Below are 22,162 nucleotides of genomic sequence, written 5' to 3' on the forward strand. Positions count from 1 at the left end.
TGTTAATTGTGTATATGGGTACACGTGTTTCTCTAAATTAATAAAAAAAAAATGTTCAAAATAGATTAAGCCAAGTCTCAAAAAGGAAAGTAAGCTCAATGAAGCGGGATTGAAGGAGTATATTTTAGAACGAACAAAAGAGTGGTGGAGGGTGGGGTGGCAGGGGAGGTGGTGAACGGAGGATGGGATGTTCATAGTGGTGGTGGCGGAGGGATGGTGATAAAAGAAGATACAGCAAAATTTAAATTTCAAATATGAGATGAGGAATGAAAATTGTCGAGAAGAGAATCTAAAATTGAAAAGCAAAGAAAGAGAATCAATTAATGATGGCAACCATATGGAACCAACCACTCGCTAGGACTAGGAGAACCACAAATCCTTGTTTCTTTTTCCTTTCCTAATTTCTCTAACCAAATTGTCCCTAACATCAGTTTTATGAGACCAAAGATAAAGTAGAAATACATTATGCAAATTTCTTACATTATCTCGTTCTACTCAAAATAAACATTATTAAAAAGATTACGCATAACCCACAAAATACAAAAATAATAATACGAAAAAAAGAAGAGATAATCTACATATATATGACGAGCACCTATTATCGTAGATGTTGAAATAAAAACCCATGTGTACAGTCACGGCATTCTTTGTTTAAGGAGGTGGAAGCGAAGAATACCATTTTATTTTATTTTACTTAAAAGTGCGTTTACTTTGGTCGTAATTGGTGCGTTTATCTCCTTTTTTTATCACATGTTTATTAGAGATGAAAAGATAAAAAATGTTGAAAAATATTTTTGTACCCCTAACTTAGGATAATATTATTCAACATTTGAGAGAAAATGAATAAAAAAAGCTGCCCAACAAAATATTTCATTCTGATCGAAATTTTTTTCCCATCATATTAAACATGTGAAAATGATAGAAAATGAGTGAAAACATACTTTTTCTCCTCTATTTCATCAAATTAAACTCACCCTAACAAAAAACATAAACATCCTGCCATTTCGATCCATAATTCGATTTTTCATTTTTTTTAAGTGAAACTACTATTCAATTTTGTCCCTCCAACATAAGAAACGGTACGATATTTGACAAGATATATGTAGGGCCCCACAACATAAGCATTATTGCATTGAAGTAGGGTGTAAAATTGCTGAAATAAGGCTCGTGGGATTACGCAGCTAATTCTTCTTCTTCTTGTTTTTTTTTTTTTTTTGTTGTTTTTGGTTATTTGGACGTAATCGTGCTCGTTTTCCGATAAATGAAGTATTCTCTCGTTTTCTACATTCCATTTGGCTAAGCTTATTTTAAAGAGCTTATAAGATATTTAAAGAGCTTATAAGATGTACTCCATCCGTCCCAAACGAAATGTCATGTTTTCCTTTTTGGGCTGTCCCAAATGAAATGTCATGTTTCCTTTTTTGGCAATACACACTCTCTCTATACTTAATATTTAAATAATTTACACCAACCCACTTTATCTACTTTATACACATTTCTTAATCTCCGTGCCGAAAAGAAATAGGACATTTCGTTTGGGACGGAGGGAGTAATTTTTAAGAGCTTATAAGTTGTCAAAGTGTTTGGATAATTGAGCTTATAAGCTAGAGAGGGAAAATATTTTTTTAGAGAGAGAAAATCGAAGAAAAATTAACTTAAATAATATATGATGAAAATAATAAATTATAGTTGAAAATATTTGTAAAAAGATTGTTGCACATGAGATTATAAAAAAATAAGTTGGGGTAGAGGAACTTATTTTTTGGGGAGCTTATAAGCTCTTGGAGCTTATTTTTTTTGCTTATAAGCTGTTTAGGAGCTTATTTTGCCAAACACTTTGAATGGGTTTATAAGCTCCTAAACAGCTTATAAGTTGTTTTGAGGAACTTATAAGCTCAGTCAAATACCCTCTAAGTATGGTTCACTTCCTATTTTGAATCCTTACACTAAAAATCACTCATTTTTCATAACAGATACTCTATATATTACATTATTATTATCTCACTTACTAGTTTGGATTGTCCCATTATTATTATCTCATTTCCATAAAAGATGCTAATAAATACTTTTCAAAAAATGTGTATCCTATCATTTTTAATTAATTTATACTTTTTTTTTTACTTCTCTTGTTCAAAAATTATGGAACAATAATAGTGAGACGAAGAGAGTAATATTTAACTCTTGAAAAATTATGAGTCTTATAACTTTTATCTGATTTATACGTTCTCCTTCATTTTTATATTGAAAAGAAGTGAGTCATGTTTAGTGGAACGGAAGGAATATCAAATTTCTTTTATGAATACGATGAAGTTACAATCTTTTACTAACCATTGCATTCTTAATCAATGTATACTTTTCCTAAACTTTTAAAAAAATATATTCTTTTTCTAAGAAAATATAGATATATATTTTTTTACAACAATATTAAAACAAGTATAAGTATATATATATATATATATATTATATACTCCCTCCGTCCCCAAAATAAGTTCCTCTTTGGGGACGGCACGGGTTTTAAGGAAAATGGTAAATTGTATTGATAGTGGAGAACAATATGTTATAATTAGTATTGGGAGTGGTGAAAAAGTGAAAAGTAAGAATAAATAAAGTATTATTAGTGGTGGGTAGTTGTCCAAAAATAAAAAGAAAGAAAGAAAGAGGAACTTATTTGAGAGACGTCCCAAAATGGAAAAAGATGAACTTATTTCAGGGACGGATGAAGTATATATATATATTGATAAAAAAAAAAAACAAGTATATATATTAAGGCTGTGTTTGATTTGTTGGTATAGTAATTGCACTTTAGACAATCTCGATGAAACCTAGCTGGAGTTGCACGGGTTAGGTAGCATAAGCCTCATGTTTGATAGCAAGCGATAAAAAGCGGGTTTCAAGTATATACGTGTTTGGTAGCTATTGTTTAAAACTTATCAGATGAAATGACCAATATAGCCCCTCTATTTTTACGGAATGACACTTGTATCCTTTACTCTCCCGCCGAATACACAATTTGGGAGGGAAAATTGGGGATTAATACCCTCGAATCGTCGAGCTCGTGTATTTCTACATTTTCCCCGGTGGTGCAATCACACGCAATTCGTGATTTCTGGGTCTCTAGCAATCCAACTTGCCAGAGGCCTGTTCCGAGATAAACACTGCACAGCAAGGTGTGATCCACTTTCGTTGTACTCGACGTATCATTTCTAGGGTTGTCGAATTGAATTTTTAAATTTTAAATTCTCATGTGTTTCTCGTCATTCGCTCAGTTGCTTGACCAGAGTTTCATTATTTTACTGTAGAAAGATTGTTTACAACCTAATTAGCCGTGTTTAAATTGACTATAATGTCATTGTGATTTGAATCCCCGTGTTTCTGGATGATATTTGATTACTGGATTGACGTGTGTGCATGTTTCGGTTTGTCAACCATGTTTGTTTTAATTTTATCTGGCTTGATAGTGTTTGAAACTCACATATCAGTGAAAATATACACGAACTTGGCATATATTGTTTCGGAGATCTATGTGACACGATGGTTTGTGTGGGTGTGGGTTGTTGTTCTTGCATTATTGCACTTGGCCATTTGTGATCCTGCTAATGCTGGCCAGTCCTCCAATGTGTGACATCAGGAAGCAATGAAATTAGGCGTCAACGTGTTAACAAGATGAACAAAATCTGTCGGAGTTGCGCATGTAAAAAGGAAGAGAGGCACTTGTTAGTTCGTTGAAAGAGTTGGTAGCGCAGGGATGGAAGTCTGATAACGGCTTCCGTGCAGGGTACCTTAACAAGTTGGAAGAGGTTATGAGGAAGGTGTTTTCGGGCTCAGATCTAAAGGGTGTTTATCATATCAATTCAAAGATATGCGCGTGGAAGAAGAACTATTACAGTCTTTCCGCTATGTTGTCACGAAGTGGAGTTGACTTCAACGTCAATGGAGATCACATGGTGGACTGCACAAACGAACAGTGGGAACAAATAGTCAAGGTAGTTAGTAATTTTAGTTTAAAGGCATTCGATATAGCCGTGTCAGTTATGCTTGCTGCTCACTTTGATTTTATTTGTGTCATGTGACCCGAATGCACGGCTCATGAGATACAAGTCGTGGCCATTGATGGAAGATTGGAAGGTTGTGTTCGGCAAGGGCAGGGCGACAAGAGAGCATGCCGAGAACTTGCTAAATGTCATCAATGATATGTATCGGCGTGGGAACATGGCAAAGAGTGCACCTGAGGATGAATATCACGTGCAGTTGGATGATGGAATTGAGAACGAGTTCGTGATGAAAGTGCTAGTCAATCCAAGAAAGTGGATGTTTTGACAGTGGGAATATCAAGAAGCGTAAAGGGTGCGATGAGATGGGAGACGTCTACGAATTCCTTAGCGAGATCAACCGTAATACCGACATAAGACTGGAAAGCTTGGCAAACCGCATCGGATACGAATTTGATATGAGGCAAGCTAGAAAGGAAGTGTTTGAGCACTTGAATAAAACATATTTTTGGGAATCAACTAACTACCATATTTCATGTTATAATATATATATATATATATATATATATATATATATATATATATATAGTCCATCCAATTTTTCAGCACAATAAAATATTACTCACAAATAATTGACTCATACATTGTGGTTTACGGTAAGTTTTTTTAGTATTTTTGTATACATACTATATTCTTAATATATATGTGTGTGCGCGTGCGCGCGCTTTTATATACACACAAATGATTTTATTATATATATATATATATATAGGTTTATTGAGTATATATTAATTGATGTATATATATTTGTAGGCATTTATTTTTAGTCAATGTATATTTACATATTAAAAATGAATAAAATGTAGATTTAGATATACAATACTAGAATAAAGAAACATGGGGATTGATTGATTGCTTGCTTGATTATATGCATTTATTTGTACTTAACATACACTTATATGCTAAAAATGAATAATGTGTAGAACTAAGGACAATTGAGGAAAATTAGAATGGTGAAATTTTTGGTTGCCACATAAACAAGTCCTATAATCCTATTATATGTAAGATTTCTTTATGAGACGTCAGCCTTAATAGTTTGCAAAAATCATTAAAATTATCATAGGAGAACTTAAAATTATTTAGAAAACTAGAAATACAAAGGTGTTGGTCCCAAGCGAGTAATTATTGATTTATGAAGAAGGGATAATACACCAATTAAAACTTTTAGTTGTTTATTGCTTATTAATGGTAAGATTGATCAGCTAGCTAAGCAAATGTGACTAGATCAGTTAGCGCTAAGTTCAGCTAACTTTGAGGTGACGAGATCAACACACTATGAGTGAGTCGATTTTGTCCAAGTAAGTGTTTTGTCTAAGTGATAACAGTTGGCCAATATACTGACGATAAGTTGCTTATCAGTTTGACAAATAACTGATATTGTTGTCTAGTGTAGTGCTTAAGCTATTCGCGTTACTTGGAAAATCTTTAGTATTTATCAGCATAGATAATTAGTCAATTTAGTGTAAGTCAGGTGACAGAAAGTATGTTGATGGTAAGGTCAATTTAGTATTTATCGAAACACAATAAACTTGTTTAATTATCTTTGATAACTATTTCTTAAAAAAAAATAAAAAACAGTAATAGGTACATAAGTATCTTATTGGTTGAGTTGTGTTTTGTTTTATCACCTTTAGTAACTAGGTTTTTATGACAAATACAATGAAAATAATTTTGATCTCAAATACTCATTCCGTCCATAAAAATTATATAGTGGAATAGAGGACAAGAATTTTTTTTGAGACGGAAGCCATATACTTCATTACTTCAAATCATTCTGTACAATGTCCCAAAGTCAAATAGGGAAATCTTGAGATGCTCAACGTGGTGCGCATATTGCGCTAATTAAACTATGTGCGGCCCTATTAGCCGTCCGATACATATGAAATACACCAATTACCGAGTTCTCTTTCGCCACCTCCAAAATTTCTCTAATGCCGTTCGGCAGGAAAGCTCGGTCCTCCTCCGGGCCGACCATGACCCGGGTAATAATTTTAATAAAATAATGGAGGACAAGAATTTTAATAAAATAATTAGGAGATGTATTTTTTAGTATAAATGGGATCTCACAGAGGATGATTATTCTTGTCCTTTAGTGGTGTTGGGCCCATCAAAATGAAAATGTAAAGGGTGAGTTTTTTTTTTAAGTATTAAGTGTGAATGTGATGTAAAATATAAAGCATAATTTTCAAAAATTAAAATAATACTCCCTCCGTCCCGGCCAAGATGCTACATTTACCTTTGGGCACGGGATTTAAGGAGTTGTAGATTAATGTTTTAAGTGTTTAATAATAAAGTGATAAAGTAGGAGAGAGAAAGTGATAAAGTAAGAAAGAGAAGGTAATAAAGTGATAAAGTAAAAAAGAGAATGTAATAAAGTGATAAAGTAGGAGAGAGAATGTAATAAAGAAATACTCCCTCCGTCCACGAAATGAGTACCCATATTTCCTTTTTCGTCCGTCCACAAAATGAGTACCCATTTCCCTTTTTGGCAAGTGTACCCCACACATCTCTTTAATTAATACACTCAAAAAGTGGGACCCTTAAACTATTTACACTACACTCCATACATTTCTTAAAACCCGTGCCGTCCACAAATGGGTACTCATTTCGTGGACGGAGGGAGTACTTAATTAGTGTTAATTAAGTGTTTAAAATTCCTTATTTTTGCCAAATATAGAAATGTAGCATCTTCGTTGGGACGGCCAAAAAAGGAATATGTAGCATCTTGGGCGGGACGGAGGGAGTATAATTTTTGTGGATAGACAAAAGTAGAAGTAATAAAATTATAATCTTTGTGGACGAAGGGAGTAATTTAAATTAATTTACCATAATAATAATAATTCGAGTATTTATCCTTATTATTTGACCCAATTGTTAAACATGACAAGGCAAATATGAAGCTACCTTAAAACTTTTCCTATTCCACATTTAGGAGAATACAGATTGATGCAGGGAGTTGAAATATGAAGAGACATTGAATTTGAAATGGAAAGACAAAAGATTAGAGAATTAAGTTGGATGTAAAGATTTGAAGGGGAAATGAAAAATAGAGTGCAATAGTCTGTTGTGTGCTTAAAGGTTGAATGAGAGTGAAGTAAAAGGGCAACAGAATCTTGAATAGAAGAGACACTGACTGATCCATCCCATCCATACCCGTACGTGGAACACTATATACTCATTTCTGTAATAACAGCCATTACATTACGTATAGAGAGAGAAACTCTCCTGCATTCACTCACATGCCAGCTCTGTAAATTTGTCACCCTGTCCACTTCCCTCATAATTGAACATATATTTCAACAATCTATCCACACTCCTCAATCTATCATAATGGAGTAGATAAACGACTCTAGAGAGAGAAGCAGCCATAAAAATCCTGTCTTGCTCAAAGATGAAGGACCAGCCCTTCTCCTTGTATCTGCGCCTACTCTTCTTCCTCATCCTCCTAGCCGCCGCACACGGCCTCGCCGCCGACTCCCGCCGCCTCCTCTCCTTCAAACAGTCACTCCCCGACCCCGATCAGCTCCTCAACTGGCACCCCACGATTTCCCCATGCAATTTCACCGGCGTCTCCTGCAAACACTCGAGAGTTTCCTCAATCGACCTCTCCAATTATCATCTCCACGCCGACTTCTCCAAACTCGCCAAATTTCTCCTCTCCCTTCAGAATCTCGAGTCACTCGTGCTCAAAAACGCTAACATCTCCGGCGCAATTCCAAAATTCTCGTGCACCACTTCCTTGAACTCGTTAGATCTAGCCGAAAACGCGATTTCAGGGCCCGTTTCCGATGTTTCAACGCTCAGACTCTGCCCCGCTTTGCTTTCTCTCAATCTCTCTGGGAATTTAATGGACTCTTTTGATGAAGAAGCGGTTTCAGTCCCAGGGCTAACATCGCTGCAATTTCTCGATCTTTCTTACAACAAAATCTCAGGCCAAAACACGCTTTCATGGCTTTTGTCGAACGAGTTTCCTCAGCTTCAGCACTTGTCTCTCAAAGCCAACAATTTCTCCACCAGATTTCCCGTTTTAAGCGACTGCTCCACTTTGCAACATTTAGACTTATCTTCCAACAAATTCTATGGCGAAGTTGAAACCTCGTTTTCCGCGTGTTCCAAACTGAGATTCCTTAATCTCACCAACAACCAGCTCACAGGTGCAGCTCCTCACCCAACTGCGAGCTTGCAGTTTGTCTACCTTAAACAGAATCATTTCCATGGTTTTTTCCCTCTCACTTCCTCTGACTCTTGCTCATCTCTTTTGGAGTTGGATTTGTCTCTAAACAATTTCACCGGCAAACTGCCGCAAAATCTTGCTGATTGCTCTCTTCTCGAGCTCCTCGACGTATCTGTCAACAACTTTTCCGGCCAACTGCCAGTGGAAACACTCTTGAAACTGAACAGCCTGAGGATTTTAAGGATGTCTTTCAATAATTTTGTGGGCCCGGTGCCTGATTCTCTCTCCGGATTGGTAGGTTTGGAGACTTTGGATGTGAGCTCCAATAGTCTATCTGGTTTGATTCCTTCAGGGCTTTGCCAAGATCCAAGGAACAGCTTCAAAGTGTTGTACCTTCAAAACAATCTGTTCACCGGTGTTGTACCTGAGAGCTTAAGCAACTGTTCTAAGCTGGCCTCCCTTGATCTGAGTTTCAACTATTTGAGTGGGACAATCCCAGCTAGTTTAGGATCCCTGCCCCAACTGAGAGATGTGATGATGTTGTTGAATCAACTAAGCGGCGAAATCCCAGCAGAGTTGATGAGGCTGCAGAGTTTGGAGAATCTGATTCTTGATTTCAATTACTTGAGAGGATCAATACCTGGCAGCCTGAGCAACTGCACAAAGTTGAACTGGATATCTCTGTCGAACAATGAGTTGAGTGGTGAGATACCGGCGTCCTTAGGCCGTCTGTCGAATCTAGCGATTCTGAAGCTTGGGAACAACTCCCTGTCCGGGATGATCCCGGGGGAGTTGGGGGATTGCAAGAGCTTGATTTGGTTGGACCTCAACACCAATCTCTTGAATGGGACTATCCCACCAGCTCTGTTCAAGCAGTCTGGCTACATTGATGTGGCCTTGCTCACGGGGAAGAGGTACGTGTACATCAAGAACAACGGCAGCGACCACTGCCACGGAGCTGGGAATTTGCTCGAGTTTGGAGGCGTTAGGGATGAGGGGCTGGGCAGGGTGTCGAGGAGGCATTCCTGCAGCGGCGGTCTCGTGTGGAGGGGCATCACTCAGCCCAATTTCAACCACAATGGCTCCATGATGTTTCTTGACCTGTCCTACAATCACTTGGTTGGTAGCATTCCTAAAGAGGTTGGATCCATGTTCTACTTGTATGTGCTCAACTTGGGGCATAATGCTCTCTCCGGTCCTATCCCGGACGAGCTTGGAGGCCTCAAGAATGTGGCCATTATTGATTTGTCGTTCAACAGCTTGAATGGAAGCATCCCACAGTTCAGTAGCCTTAGGCTTGGAGATATTGATCTGTCCAACAACAATCTGAGTGGGAAGATCCCAGAATCCGCTCCACTTGATACATTCCCAGATTATAGATTTGTGAACAATTCTGGACTTTGTGGATACCCTCTTAGCCCTTGCAGCTCCTCTGCATCAGGTGGGGGAAGCAGGGGGAGACCTAAGAGGAGAGAAGCATCCCTTGCAGGGAGTGTGGCCATGGGGCTGGCCTTGTCTCTCTTCTGCATATTTGCTGTCATAATTGTGGTTGTGGAGACGAACAAGAGGCGGAAGAGGGAGGAGGAGCAGCAGTCCGGCTCCTCCGGGGGCACGGCCACCGTGTGGAAGATGAGCGCTCTCAGCATTCATCTCTCAACTTTTGATCAGAAGCCTCTACAGAAGCTGACATTCGGTGATCTTGTTGAGGCCACCAACAACTTCCACAGCGGCGCCCTGATTGGGTCGGGCGGGTTCGGAGACGTGTACAAGGCGGTGTTGAAAGATGGCACCGTGGTGGCTATCAAGAAACTCAAGCATGCGAGTGGGCAAGGTGATAGGGAATTCATCGCTGAAATGGAGACCATAGGTAGGATCAAGCACCGCAACCTGGTCCCCCTCTTAGGCTACTGCAAGGTGGGGGAGGAGCGCCTTCTCGTGTACGACTACATGAGGCACGGAAGCCTAGAAGGCGCGTTGCACGGCACCAAGAAGAAGCTGAGCTGGGACGCGAGGCGTAGGGTGGCCATTGGGGCGGCCCGAGGGCTGGCCTTCCTCCACCACAGCTGCAGCCCGCACATCATCCACAGAGACATGAAGTCCAGCAATGTGCTCCTGGATCACAACTTGGAGGCCCGGGTGTCCGATTTCGGGATGGCGAGGATGATGAGTGTAGTGGACACGCATCTGAGCGTGAGCACGCTCGCGGGGACGCCCGGGTACGTGCCCCCCGAGTACTACCACAGCTTCAGATGCTCCACCAAGGGCGACGTCTACAGCTATGGCGTCGTCCTGCTCGAGCTCCTCACGGGGAGGCGCCCCACCGACTCGTCCGATTTCGGGGACAACAACAATCTGGTGGGGTGGGTGAAGGAGACTGCGGGGCCTCATGTGTTTGATCCTTGCTTGATGAAGCAGCAGCCGGGCTTAGAGATGGAGCTGTTGCAGCACCTCAAAATCGCCTGCGCTTGCTTGGATGATCGCCCGTGGAAGCGCCCTACCATGATTCAAGTCATGGCCATGTTGAAGGAGATTCAAGTTGGAGCAGTTGAAGGGATGGAGATGCATGAGATGAGATGAATGTTCATCATCATTTCCATCCCTTTTTTTTTTTTTTTTTAATTAAACGTATGTATATGCCCTTATATTTGTACCTAAGTGCTTCGAAAGAATTAGAATCTTGTTTTGTAATTATATAGTTTGAGTTTGTATGGGTTGTTACACTAGAATCTCAATCCTAATTTAATTAAGGTACGTCTGAGTTAGCTTTTTCACTTATTTAATTTCTTGAAAAATTCATTATTACATGCATGTCTTATGTGGGAGGAAGAAAATCAAATCGTATCCCAAAAATCAGTGATTAATCGCAACTTCAATTTCCTCATGTCGCGAGTATAAAAAGATAAATAAATTGATGATCTATATATTAAAGCAAAATAAATCATATTCTATCCTAGGTGACATTCTATAATTATTCATTCTTAATTTTTTTAAAATTTTAATCAATTTCTATATCTAAAAAATCATTATATAAATATTCCAACAAAATAAATTCTATTTCCTCAATCTATATTATATATATATATATATATATATATATATATATATATATTAAAGCAAAATAAATCCTACCGTACGTGACATCCTATAATCACTTCATTCTAATTTTCCTCAATTCTCATTCATTCTTATTTTTTTCTAAATTTTAATCAATTTCTATATCTAAAAATCATTAAAAATCTAAAAGTCATGATATATGAATGAAATAGAGTTTTATTAAAAGAAAAGGAAAAGCAAACGAACACCCTTGAGAGCACAGAGAAGCAAACTAAGGGCCGAGCCTCATTAAAATCGCTTTGAGGAAAAACCCCGTAGGGAAAACCCCAAAGCGGAAAAAGAGTACTCGTAAGTAAACAAAAAACGTCGAGGGAGCGGGAGGAGTAGCTTCGAGAGCTCCGGCCGGACCATCGCCCCCAAGCTACCCCGGCTCCACCCGACAGAAACCCGAAGAACCAAAACACACACAGCCGAGCCCAAAGACCAGACCCGGACGAGCCACAACAGGCGGCCCGCAGCAGACAGTCGCGACCAGCAGCAGCAGGTCCAGCCCGCCCCAACCATCCCACGAGCCGGAAACAACAATGACCGCATCAAAAAACCAGCACCAGACCCAGCCCGCATCACCGAACCTTCCTTGAGAAGCTATGCGTTGCCATGTCCGCAACAACAAGCTTCCGAATAGCTTCAATCCCAAACGGCCACCAGCCCTCTGGCTGCGTTAAATTAGCCATAGCATCAGCAACGGCATTTCCTTCACGGAAAATGTGAGAGACACGAAGAGTTATGTCTTGAAGGCGAGCTAAAGTGGCTTTCCAAGCCGCATAAAAATGCCAGGGGACAGCCAACGAGCGATCTTCCAGAAGCTTCACCACGTAAAGAGAATCCGCTTCCAACCAAAGTTTGTGCCACCCCCGCGAGTGCGCAATGGCGATCGCGGTGATAACGGCAAGGAGCTCCGCCTCAAAAGCGTAACCCTTGCCACCTTTCAAGTGAAAACAGCCTCTGACGACACAAAACTTATACCCGACGCTGCCCCGTCAGTATTGACCTTGATCCAATCTTCCACAGGAGGCCACCAGCTGACGCTAACAAAGTCAGGAGGCGGGGCAGCCCGCATCGAAACACCGATGGAGCGAGTGATCAAATAATCAGACCACAAATTAGAAGTATGGCCAAGTTTAGAGAACGCCTCATCCACTTCTTTGAAGGACGCCTTTGCAAAAGCTAAGACGCGTCGCTGCTCAAAGGGTCGGTCTTCAAAAATGGCTTTATTACGTAGCGACCAAATACACCACAGAATGTTAGCAATCCCCAACTTCCAAAAATTCTGAATAAGAGGAGAGAAAGAAGCATGCCAAGTCTGAACTAAGAAAGAGTGGATGTCCATACAAGCCATAAGATGTGGCATTTGAAACCACGTGAGAAACTCATTCCAAATCGCGGTCACACTGGGACAGCTCCAGAAAATATGGTCGAGATTCTCCGCATCCGCCATGCACAAACTGCAGCGATTCGGCGCAATAAGTCCATTCCGCACCAATTTATCCATCGTAGGAAGACGTCCATGAATGATACGCCAGCAGGTAATCGAACGTCTTACCGGAATAACCTTATTCCAGATCCAAGAACCCCAAGTAACCTTAGGGAAACGATGCCCAATTTGAGCAAAAGCCAAAGCCGCGGTCACATCCCCACGGAGAGACGGTTTCCAAAACCGGCCATCTTTCTCCCCCACGAACTGACAGGTGATGATATCCACTACCACCTCAGGATAGCTTTCAACGAAATTCGCCGAGAAGTGCCAAACACCATCGCTAAAGTAATCCGCCACCGAATGATGCAAAAACTCATGCATGAAAGAGGGAATGGTAATTTTATCACAAATTTTGTAACCAAGCCAATCGTCCGTCCAAAAACGGGTGTGCTGGCCGTTACCCACAAGAGCATAAGAATTCTCCACTAACTCATCAACCTCCGGCTTGACACTCAACCAAAAGGAAGAACCCACCACAGACGCCTTTGCCAAGCCAAAACTATTCAAATAGCGAGAGCGGAGAATTCGGAAAACAAAGTCCTCTCCCTTTAACAGCTTCCATGCCCTCTTCATCATGTAGCAGCGATTCATCACCGCAAAGGACCGAACTCCGAGGCCTCCTTCCTCCTTGGGTGCGCAACAACGATCCCAGCTCACGGCACAGGTCGGTTTTTTGTCAATGGAGCCCGACCAAATAAAGTTGCGGCAACTTCTATCCAGATCATGGAGCAACGATCTTGGCCAACGAAAGACCATCATCGAGTGAACAATGGAGCTCCTAATAACCGAGTTGACAAGACAGAGACGACCCGCCATGGATAACTGTAAGCCTTTCCATTTTGAGAATTTCTGCACAATCCTATCTTTGATGCTCATGAAGTAAGAAGCACGCGGTCTCCCAACAAAGAGAGGGACGCCCAAATACGTGGTCGGGAGAGAACCCTGAGTGAAACCCAAGACCCTGTTGATCCCCTGCGTCATAGCATACGACACCCCACGACCAAAGAAGATTCTAGACTTCGCTTGGCTGCAAATCTGGCCCGAAAGCTCCCCATAGAAATCCAGGATATGTTTAATTTTCTTCGCATTCCTGACAGAAGCACGGCAAAAAATAAGCACATCGTCAGCATAGAATAAATGAGTCGGGAAATCCGACATTCTATCAAAACCCATGGGCACCAAATGACGCGAGGCAACGCAGTTCCTGATAATGTAGCTAAGAACATCCTCAGCAATACCAAAGAGGATAGGGGAAAGAGGGTCGCCCTGCCTGACCCCACGAGAGCAAGCGAAGTAACCGCTAAGTTTCCCATTATAAAGGATAGAGATACGAGCCGACTCAAAGATCACCTCGATCCAACGAATGAACTGATCGTGGTACCCCATGGCGCGGAGAGCAGCGATGATAAAATCCCAGCGCATGGTGTCAAAAGCCTTATGAATGTCGATTTTACAGGCAAAATTTGACCCTCGATTGATACGATTCATGGTATTGAAGCCCTCCGATCCCATCGCAATGCAATCGTGAATAGATCTCCCAGAAATAAAGCCAAACTGATTTGGAGAAACAGAAGCCGCCGCAACAGTACTGAGCCTAGAAGCAAGGACCTTGGAGATGATTTTGAACAGGAAATTCGCCAGAACAATGGGCCTGAGATCAGAAACCGAATCCACCAGATCTTTTTTCGGAATCAAAATCAAGGTGTTAGAATTACACCCCGCAGGTAAGGACGTGTACAGGAAGAAGCTCTTGACCGCCTTGATCACATCATTCTTAATCAAACTCCAGCAATTTTGAAAAAACAAGCCGGAAAACCCATCCGGTCCAGGAGAGCTATTTCCATCCAAACTAAAGACAGCCGCAGTAATTTCCGTGTCATCCGGTAAAGCGACAAGCCCTTTATTTTGTTCCTCAGTGATAACCAAATCCACGTTAGCCTCTAAAGCCGCCAAATCCACCACATCAGAGGCCGTGTTAGTGAATAAAGAGGAGAAGTGATCAATAATGTGCTGCTCAATGACATCCGAGTCATAAACAATATCATTGCCAATCCGCAAATGCCCAATGTGAAGCTTATCTTTTCTGAACTTAAGCATGTTGTGGAAAAAGTTCGTGTTTTTATCCCCATCCGTGAGCCACGCCACTCTACTCTTCTGCTGAAGAAGACTGTTTTTTTGCGACAAAAATCTATTAAGCTTAGCTTCGCAACTGACTTCCGCATCAAATCTGCTATCATTATAGCCCAAATCGGCAATAGTCGCCTGAATATCAGCCAAGTCTTGTTGAGTTTGGGTAATGGCAGAATCCACGTTCCCAAACACTGATTTGTTCCAGATGCGTAAAACCCCCTTCAAGCGTTTCAGTTTCAACATAACAGAAAGCATAGGGCATCTCACATCAACTCCCATGTTCCAAGAGTCAGCCACGGCCTCCAAGAAGTTCGGATGAGACGTCCACATGTTGAAGAACTTAAAAGATCTCTTAGTCGGAGGAGCCGCGAAGCGGCACTGTAAGACAATGGGGGAGTGGTCCGAAGTAGCTCGGGGAAGGGCATGCGTGTTAATCGTGCCCCAGAGGTTGGCAAACGAAGTGGATAAAAGGGCCCTATCGAGGCGAGATTCCACATGATGAGGCAAGAATCTGCGCCCCGACCAAGTAAAACGAAGACCAGACGTGGGAGATTCGATGAAACCCGAATCCTCAATGAAACGACAGAAATCTCTGCAAGCCCCTCTAGGCGGAAGCACTCCACTAATACGCTCATGCGACCCTTTGACCGCATTAAAATCGCCGATGAAAACCGTGTTGCCCTGAGCAAAATGAAGAAGAATAGTCCAAAGAATCCGACGCTCACCAGGATCGTTAGAACCATGAATGACGGCCAGACGGAAATCCATATTCTGCCAAGAGCAATCAACAATCACCACTTGAGGAGAAGAAAAAACAACATTAGCAGCTAAAGAAGGCTGCATAAAAATCCAAATGTTCGAGCGCATGGAAGGCCGACAATTTTGGTGAAGAGGAGCCAAGTGAAGCGACCTCCAGAATGAATGTGGGACCTTATTAAAATCAGTTTTGGGCTCCAGCAAACCCAAAATAAGAGGCTTAAAAGAGCAGCAATGCTCTTTAAGAAGGAGCTTAGAATCATCCGTAAGCCCTCGGATGTTCCAAACCATGACATTCATTAAAGACTAGGGTCAGAGAACGGGTGCTCGCCCGCTTCAACTTCAGCTGCCCACGATCTCGCTGTCACGTTGTGCATGGTCTTTATAGGAGCTGAGCCAGAGTCATCCACCACAAATCTCGTTGGCGCCAACCCTAGTTCGGCCTTCTGCCTCAAACGATGTTTTATACTTTCTTCTGTAACCTGAGAAATCGGGGGCCGAGCCCCTCTCCCCCTTCCAATACCTGGGGGTCTCCCACGTCCTTTCTTGACATGCCCTATTGTTTCCTCCTCCACCTCTCTAGCCTCTCGAGCATTAATGTAATTCTCCAATCTTTGAATTTTCAACGCCTGCTCAGCTGCTATGGCTTTCAAGTCCTCATCACTTGTCAACTGATCCCGCTTCTCCGAACCAGCGCTCGGATCAGCAATATTGTCTGGAGGTACTCCAGTTTGGAAAGGCTGCGAGGTGTCCGCCGGTATAGTAACCATCGCCAGCAGATTCGGACCAGACATAGTACTTAAATCCACCCGGTCTATCCCTTCACTCGAACGAACTCCCTGCTCCTCATCTTGGAGACCTGTTAGAGCATTGAAACGATTAGATTGGGGGCTAGAAAACGTCCCAGCGTCCTCCTTGTCTTTGGTCGAAAGAGTAGTAGTAACAGGAGAGTTTTGCTCCGCATCTTCCCTTTCTATGTACGAAGGGATATTAGTGCCAAACGAAGACGACTCCTTGTAAGGATCAAAAAATTTTGTCCATTCCCTGAGTCTAACATAACCAGACGACAGCTCAATCACCGACTTAGATTTCGCTATCTTCTTATCCTCCATGCATTTAAATTTAATCGTGAAAAACCCTTTCCCCATGGGAATGCACTGCCAATCTGACACTTTCCAAATAAGCTGCAATTCATTTTTGATTTCCGCAATAGGCTTCGGCTTATCTCCTTTCCTCAGAATCATACGTCCAATAAGTGCATATTGAAAAGAAGCAACTTGCTTCTGATAAAAATCCTGTGGAATCGATATGGTCACAATATCTCCTTCCTTCTTGTGAGAAAAAGCTTGAAAACGGTGCGCGGGGACATCCGGTTTCTTGCCTTTTGGAGCAGCAACTTCCGCGTACGCTGGCTTAGGGTTTCCATCATCATTATCGCGGCCCATCACAACACTAGGGTTAGGGATAGCGGTAACCCTAGTGCTTTGCTCCATCGGTGCAGAAGTTCTGGGAGCAGCAGAAACCACAACAGAAGAAGTACCGGCCTCCGACCGCCAAGGGGAAGACGTAGGCATCGAAGGTTTGGGACTAGGGTTCCCCGGGATGGAGTTCCTAGGTGGAGAGTTGCGGGAAAAGTTATTAGAGATCACCGGAAGGTTGAGGGCCGACCTATCCAGATGATCGGAAGCCATGGGAACGAGAACGGCGAACTAGGGTTTCACTCGCAGAGAAGAGAGAAGCTTCATCTCTTTCCCTTAGTAGATGTTATATAAAGGCGACTATGATAAAAGTCATGATATATGAAAAAACTAAATATCTAAAAAATCATTATATAAATATTCCAACAAAATAAATTCTATCCTACGTGGCGTCGTACAATCACTCCATTCTAATTTTCCTCAATTCTCATTCATTTTCATTTTTTATTTTTTAATCAATTTCCATATCCAAAAACTATTAAATATCTAAAAATCATTATATATCTAAAAACTATTAAATATCTAAAATATTTATATAAGTATTCCATTGATCAATAAAAATCTTTATATTTGTATTCCATTGATCAATAAATTTTTATTTATATCCATACACGAAAAATAGAAAATACATATATTTGTAAGTTTGAGGTTGTAATGATTATTGTCATATTATACTTCATAATATCTAACTCTTCAATTTCAATTTAAAAACGTACTTGATTTACTTTTTAATATATATGACTTTGATGTTATTAATTCTATTCATATTCCCTAATAAATTATCTTCGACCTCATAGGCAGACCAATTCAGGTTCCAACGTATATAATACTTTAATTGTGTTAAAATAAAAATCACTCTTAAGATAAGAATGTAGAACTAATCTATACCCTTAATCAATAATACTTTAATGGACACGATTTAAATTTATTATATTTTAATTTGCCTCTAATACCTACTGTATATTAGGAATAAAAAAACTACTATAGAAAAAGACTACAGATCCCTTAAAAATCACAACAAAGTTGGATTAAACTGGGATTTATTAAAAAGAAGAAAACCTAAAAAAACCCTTGAAAGCACAAGAAAAGCAAACTAAGGGCCGAGCCTCATTAAAACCTTTTTACGGAAAACCCAAAGGGAAAAACCGTAAAAAGGAAAAAGAGTACTCGTCTAAAAGACGAAAAGCAAGAGGGAAAGAGCGGAAGAGAGAGTTTTCGGAACTCCGGCCTAACCATCGTACCCAAACAATCTCGGCTCTAACCCAACGAAGAACAAAATCCAAAAAACTCGGAAGGCAGAAGACCGGTGAGACGCCGTCGCCTAACTGCCAACCTCAAACGAGCCCAGAACCAAAAAAGGAACGCTCCACAACAAAGTTGGATTGAAACTCTGCTTACATATAAATTTCATAAGATATTTAAATTAGGTCAGTCAATTTCAAATAAATATTATAATTTTTTACTTTAAAACAATTTCATTAAATTCGTTATTTTAGTGAAAAATTCATGAACCAAAAAATACATTAATAATTTCATAAATTTATATTTTAATAGACCCCGTCGAATTTCGACGGGTCACTTACTAGTAAAAATCAAAAACAAAATCCACATTTTGACTGGTGACCAAGTCAAACGATATTGATAGTCTTTCCGGACCTTTGTTCATTAAAACTAGCATTTGCATATTACTGTGAAACGTTTTTATATTTCTATATATATAAAATTGATATCAATTCAATTAATTTATTTATAAATATAATAAAAAATCATTTTAATTAGAATATATTTGAGCTGAATATTAAAAAAAAAATAAAGAAGAATCACAGTAATAAAAATTGATATATGAAAAGTAAAAAAAAAAGTTAAAAGATAAAAATAAAAAAGAATTGAAAATATATATTTATTCAAAAAAGATGAGAGATTAGAGAGAATTTTTTAAAGATTTAATCTTTAAATAAATACTAACTCTTACCTTTTTAATAATATATTTACATAAAAATCAAATTAAAGTTTTTATCGTGATCATTAATTTGATATGCATATTAAATATTTTATAATTAGTGGAATTTTAAAATTAAAAAAAACTAAGAACATGAAGAAAAAGAAAATAAAAAGAAAAAATATATATTTACAAATAAACTTTCAATTTATTATAATTATAAAATTGTCACTAACTAATTTTAAAATCAATTTAAAATTGATTTCAAACTGAAATCTTGGCTTTTTAATACTTCTCCACAAAAAATAGTCTATTTTTGTCATTTTCGATGTCCACAAAAAATTATCTATTTCAATTTTTTAAAAGGTTAATTGCATATAATATCATGAACTTTGCCCGAAATTCATTTTCCACATGATCATTAAAAATTTCATTTTTGATTAAATACTTTGACATTTGTTCAATTTTCCTACGATTTTTTTTACGATGATCGAAAAAATGACTTAGCAGTAATTTAGATTTAATTTTACATGTAAACACTGACGTGGAATATATATGAATTTTAAATTACACATATAATATTAAATAATAATAATAAAAAAAACTCAAATTTCTTTTAACTCCTTCTTTTTTCAGGCAAAAGGGAATTAACATGAGGTTTGAAAGGTTCCATAGCTTTCCAGAATCGCACATACTACTTCATAATTAATCTTTTTGTCGAAAGCCTCACACCAGTGTTGGTCCTTCGCCGATTGTTGGTGCCGGTGCTTCACCGATTGCTGGTGGGTAGTACACTCACGAATCTTGATTGCTGCTCGGGCAATACGCCAATTGCTGGCCGGTGCTCTGCCGATTACTGGTGGTGTGATAGAAGGGGACATTTGAGTGATTTTAATCAAAGTCGTTGATTCCCGCCATGGCTTACAAGTCAGGTGGCAATTTCTTTTGACCATTCCATTGCTTGTTTACACATACAAAAAATGAAATTAGTGGGAGAATCAAAAGAGAAGAAAACGAAGACATCTTGTAGATTGAAGAAGAAGGAAACGAGAAAGAAGAAGAGGGAAAATGGTGTACAATGCAAGGAGGGAGGAAAGTAGGAAGAAGAAAACTATTGGGGGTGCGATAATACTGAAACGGGAGGAAGAAAAGGGAAGCTGCGTTTAGTTCAGGAACTAGGGTTTTAATGTTTAATTCTACAGATTTTATCACCAAACGGAAACACAACATTTAATTTACCGGAATGGCGTATGCCGGCGAGCCATATTAGTGCCATGTCAATTCTTATTTGAGGGGGAAAAATTGTGGGGAAATTGAACAAATGACAAAGTATTTGATAAAAAATAAAAATTTTAAAGATCGTGGGGAAAATGAATTTCGAACAGAGTTCGTGATATTATATGCAATTAACCCTTTTTAAAACTATATATAACATGGTGCGTCCTACTTTTCACTCAAAATACAATTAATTATCATTATAAATATTACTTTTTAAGTGAGACTTTTTCTCCACTCACAATATAATAATTATTTTTGTTAAAACTCGTATTGTCACTTACTAGGACTATTTTATTACGGACGAATGTAGAATAATATAAATATCTCTAATCCTCGATTTTCTTTCCTTTTATTTATTTTATTTTTCCCTTTTTTGTGAGGTTTTACAATTTTCACTTATTATTAATATTTTATCTCCCATAAATGTTGCATTATTGATTGTCGCCAAGTATATGCGTATTTTTCAAAATGTATGCTTGCTTTTATTTACGTATATAAATCATGTATTTATGGTTGTGTATTATTTTTTTTAGTTCCATCGAGTATGTCTCCTTATTTTTAGGTACATTTATTAAGAAAAAGAGTTATTAAAGGATAAAAGTATTTGAAAGTAGTGGAATCCATAATTTTTTGTGAAAGAAAAGAGTGTTTTTTTTTTTTTAAATGAATCATTATTAATGAGACAGATAAAAAAACAAAATAAAATTATCATTAATAAAATGCAGAGAGTAACATTTAATTTTCTTTCTATGAAAGGGGTGTCCTACCCCAGTAATTGATGCAAACCGAAATGACAATCGTAAATGTAGATGTTAGATCATGTATAAAAAGATAAATCTTTGAAATATGTAGAGGTCGGTTATATTACAAACTCAATTTAAAATATAAAATATATTACTATATTATATATTATAACATGATCAATTCGCTATGAAAATAATAAATATATTATATCATATTCACGTCTCACGTCCAAGGCCACAAGATTATTTTGATCAAATATAACATTCTAACAAATTATAGATTAACAACTCGTATGATAGAGGTCTTTCAAGGCAAAATACACACAGGAGTAAAATATGAATAAAACTTTTGAAAATTAAATATATATATATATATATATATATATATTTTACCAAAAATTTATTTTTTTCTCGCAGTCGTCGTCAAAATTATGCATATAATTGAACACGAATATGCATAAAGGTAAACACAAATATGCATGACGTTAGATAGAAATATGCATAGAAAAGTATCAGTACGTGACCAATTTGGAAAAGTATGATCCGTCAAGTGCCAGCGTCGAAAGATACCTGACGGTGTCACATAGTACCATGCATATAGTTGAACACGAATATGCATAAAAGAAAAGATAAATATGTATAACGTTATACACAAATATGCATACCATTATTCGACTATATGCATAACTATGGCAGTGACGAGCATCAACGAGAGGCACCAGAGGGTTTTCATATTGATGCTTTCCCATGTATATTTCAACGTTATGTATATTTGGGTTTGTGTTTATTTATATACATAATTTTGACGACAGCCGCAGAAAAGAAAATGAATTTTTGGTATAAGAAATAGGGTTAAGTACCAAATTTCCCCCTATCGATGGCGTCCCTATCGCGTATAGGACCCTATAGTCAGGATAAGCGCTGTTTACTACCTCAACGTGGCAAAATCGAACCAATTTCCCCCCCCCCCGCTACTTAACGGACGTTAACACCGTTAGATTAAATAATTTTTTTTAATTAAGGT

General features: G+C 38.9%; 2 protein-coding genes across 2 annotated transcripts; one reads left to right on the forward strand and one right to left on the reverse strand.

Annotated features, from left to right (window-relative positions):
- Positions 1-7,203: 7,203 nt before the first annotated feature.
- LOC131021697 (systemin receptor SR160-like) lies at positions 7,204-10,974 on the forward strand. Its single transcript, XM_057950975.1, has one exon. The coding sequence runs from the start codon at positions 7,441-7,443 to the stop codon at positions 10,798-10,800; it is 3,360 nt and encodes a 1,119-aa protein (XP_057806958.1). The 5' UTR covers positions 7,204-7,440; the 3' UTR covers positions 10,801-10,974.
- A 926-nt stretch (positions 10,975-11,900) lies between these two features.
- LOC131023443 (uncharacterized) lies at positions 11,901-16,000 on the reverse strand. The gene is made up of 2 exons (XM_057952984.1): positions 12,304-16,000; positions 11,901-12,262 (listed from the first exon to the last, which is right to left on the reverse strand). Exons 1-2 carry the CDS (start codon positions 15,998-16,000, stop codon positions 11,901-11,903), a joined length of 4,059 nt encoding a protein of 1,352 aa, XP_057808967.1.
- Positions 16,001-22,162: the final 6,162 nt, after the last annotated feature.

The sequence above is a fragment of the Salvia miltiorrhiza genome, chromosome 4 (genome assembly GCF_028751815.1).
Source record: "Salvia miltiorrhiza cultivar Shanhuang (shh) chromosome 4, IMPLAD_Smil_shh, whole genome shotgun sequence".
Taxonomy (NCBI): domain Eukaryota; kingdom Viridiplantae; phylum Streptophyta; class Magnoliopsida; order Lamiales; family Lamiaceae; genus Salvia; species Salvia miltiorrhiza.

Bases quoted from the DNA above. Each gene is read 5' to 3' on its own strand.
- LOC131023443 (XM_057952984.1), bottom strand. From the start codon at position 16,000: ATGAATGTCATGGTTTGGAACATCCGAGGGCTTACGGATGATTCTAAG. The intron at 12,263-12,303 runs GTATAAGTTTTG...TTCACTTGAAAG, and splicing joins TACTGACGGGGCAGCGTCGG to GTGGCAAGGGTTACGCTTTT.
- LOC131021697 (XM_057950975.1), top strand. From the start codon at position 7,441: ATGAAGGACCAGCCCTTCTCCTTGTATCTGCGCCTACTCTTCTTCCTC.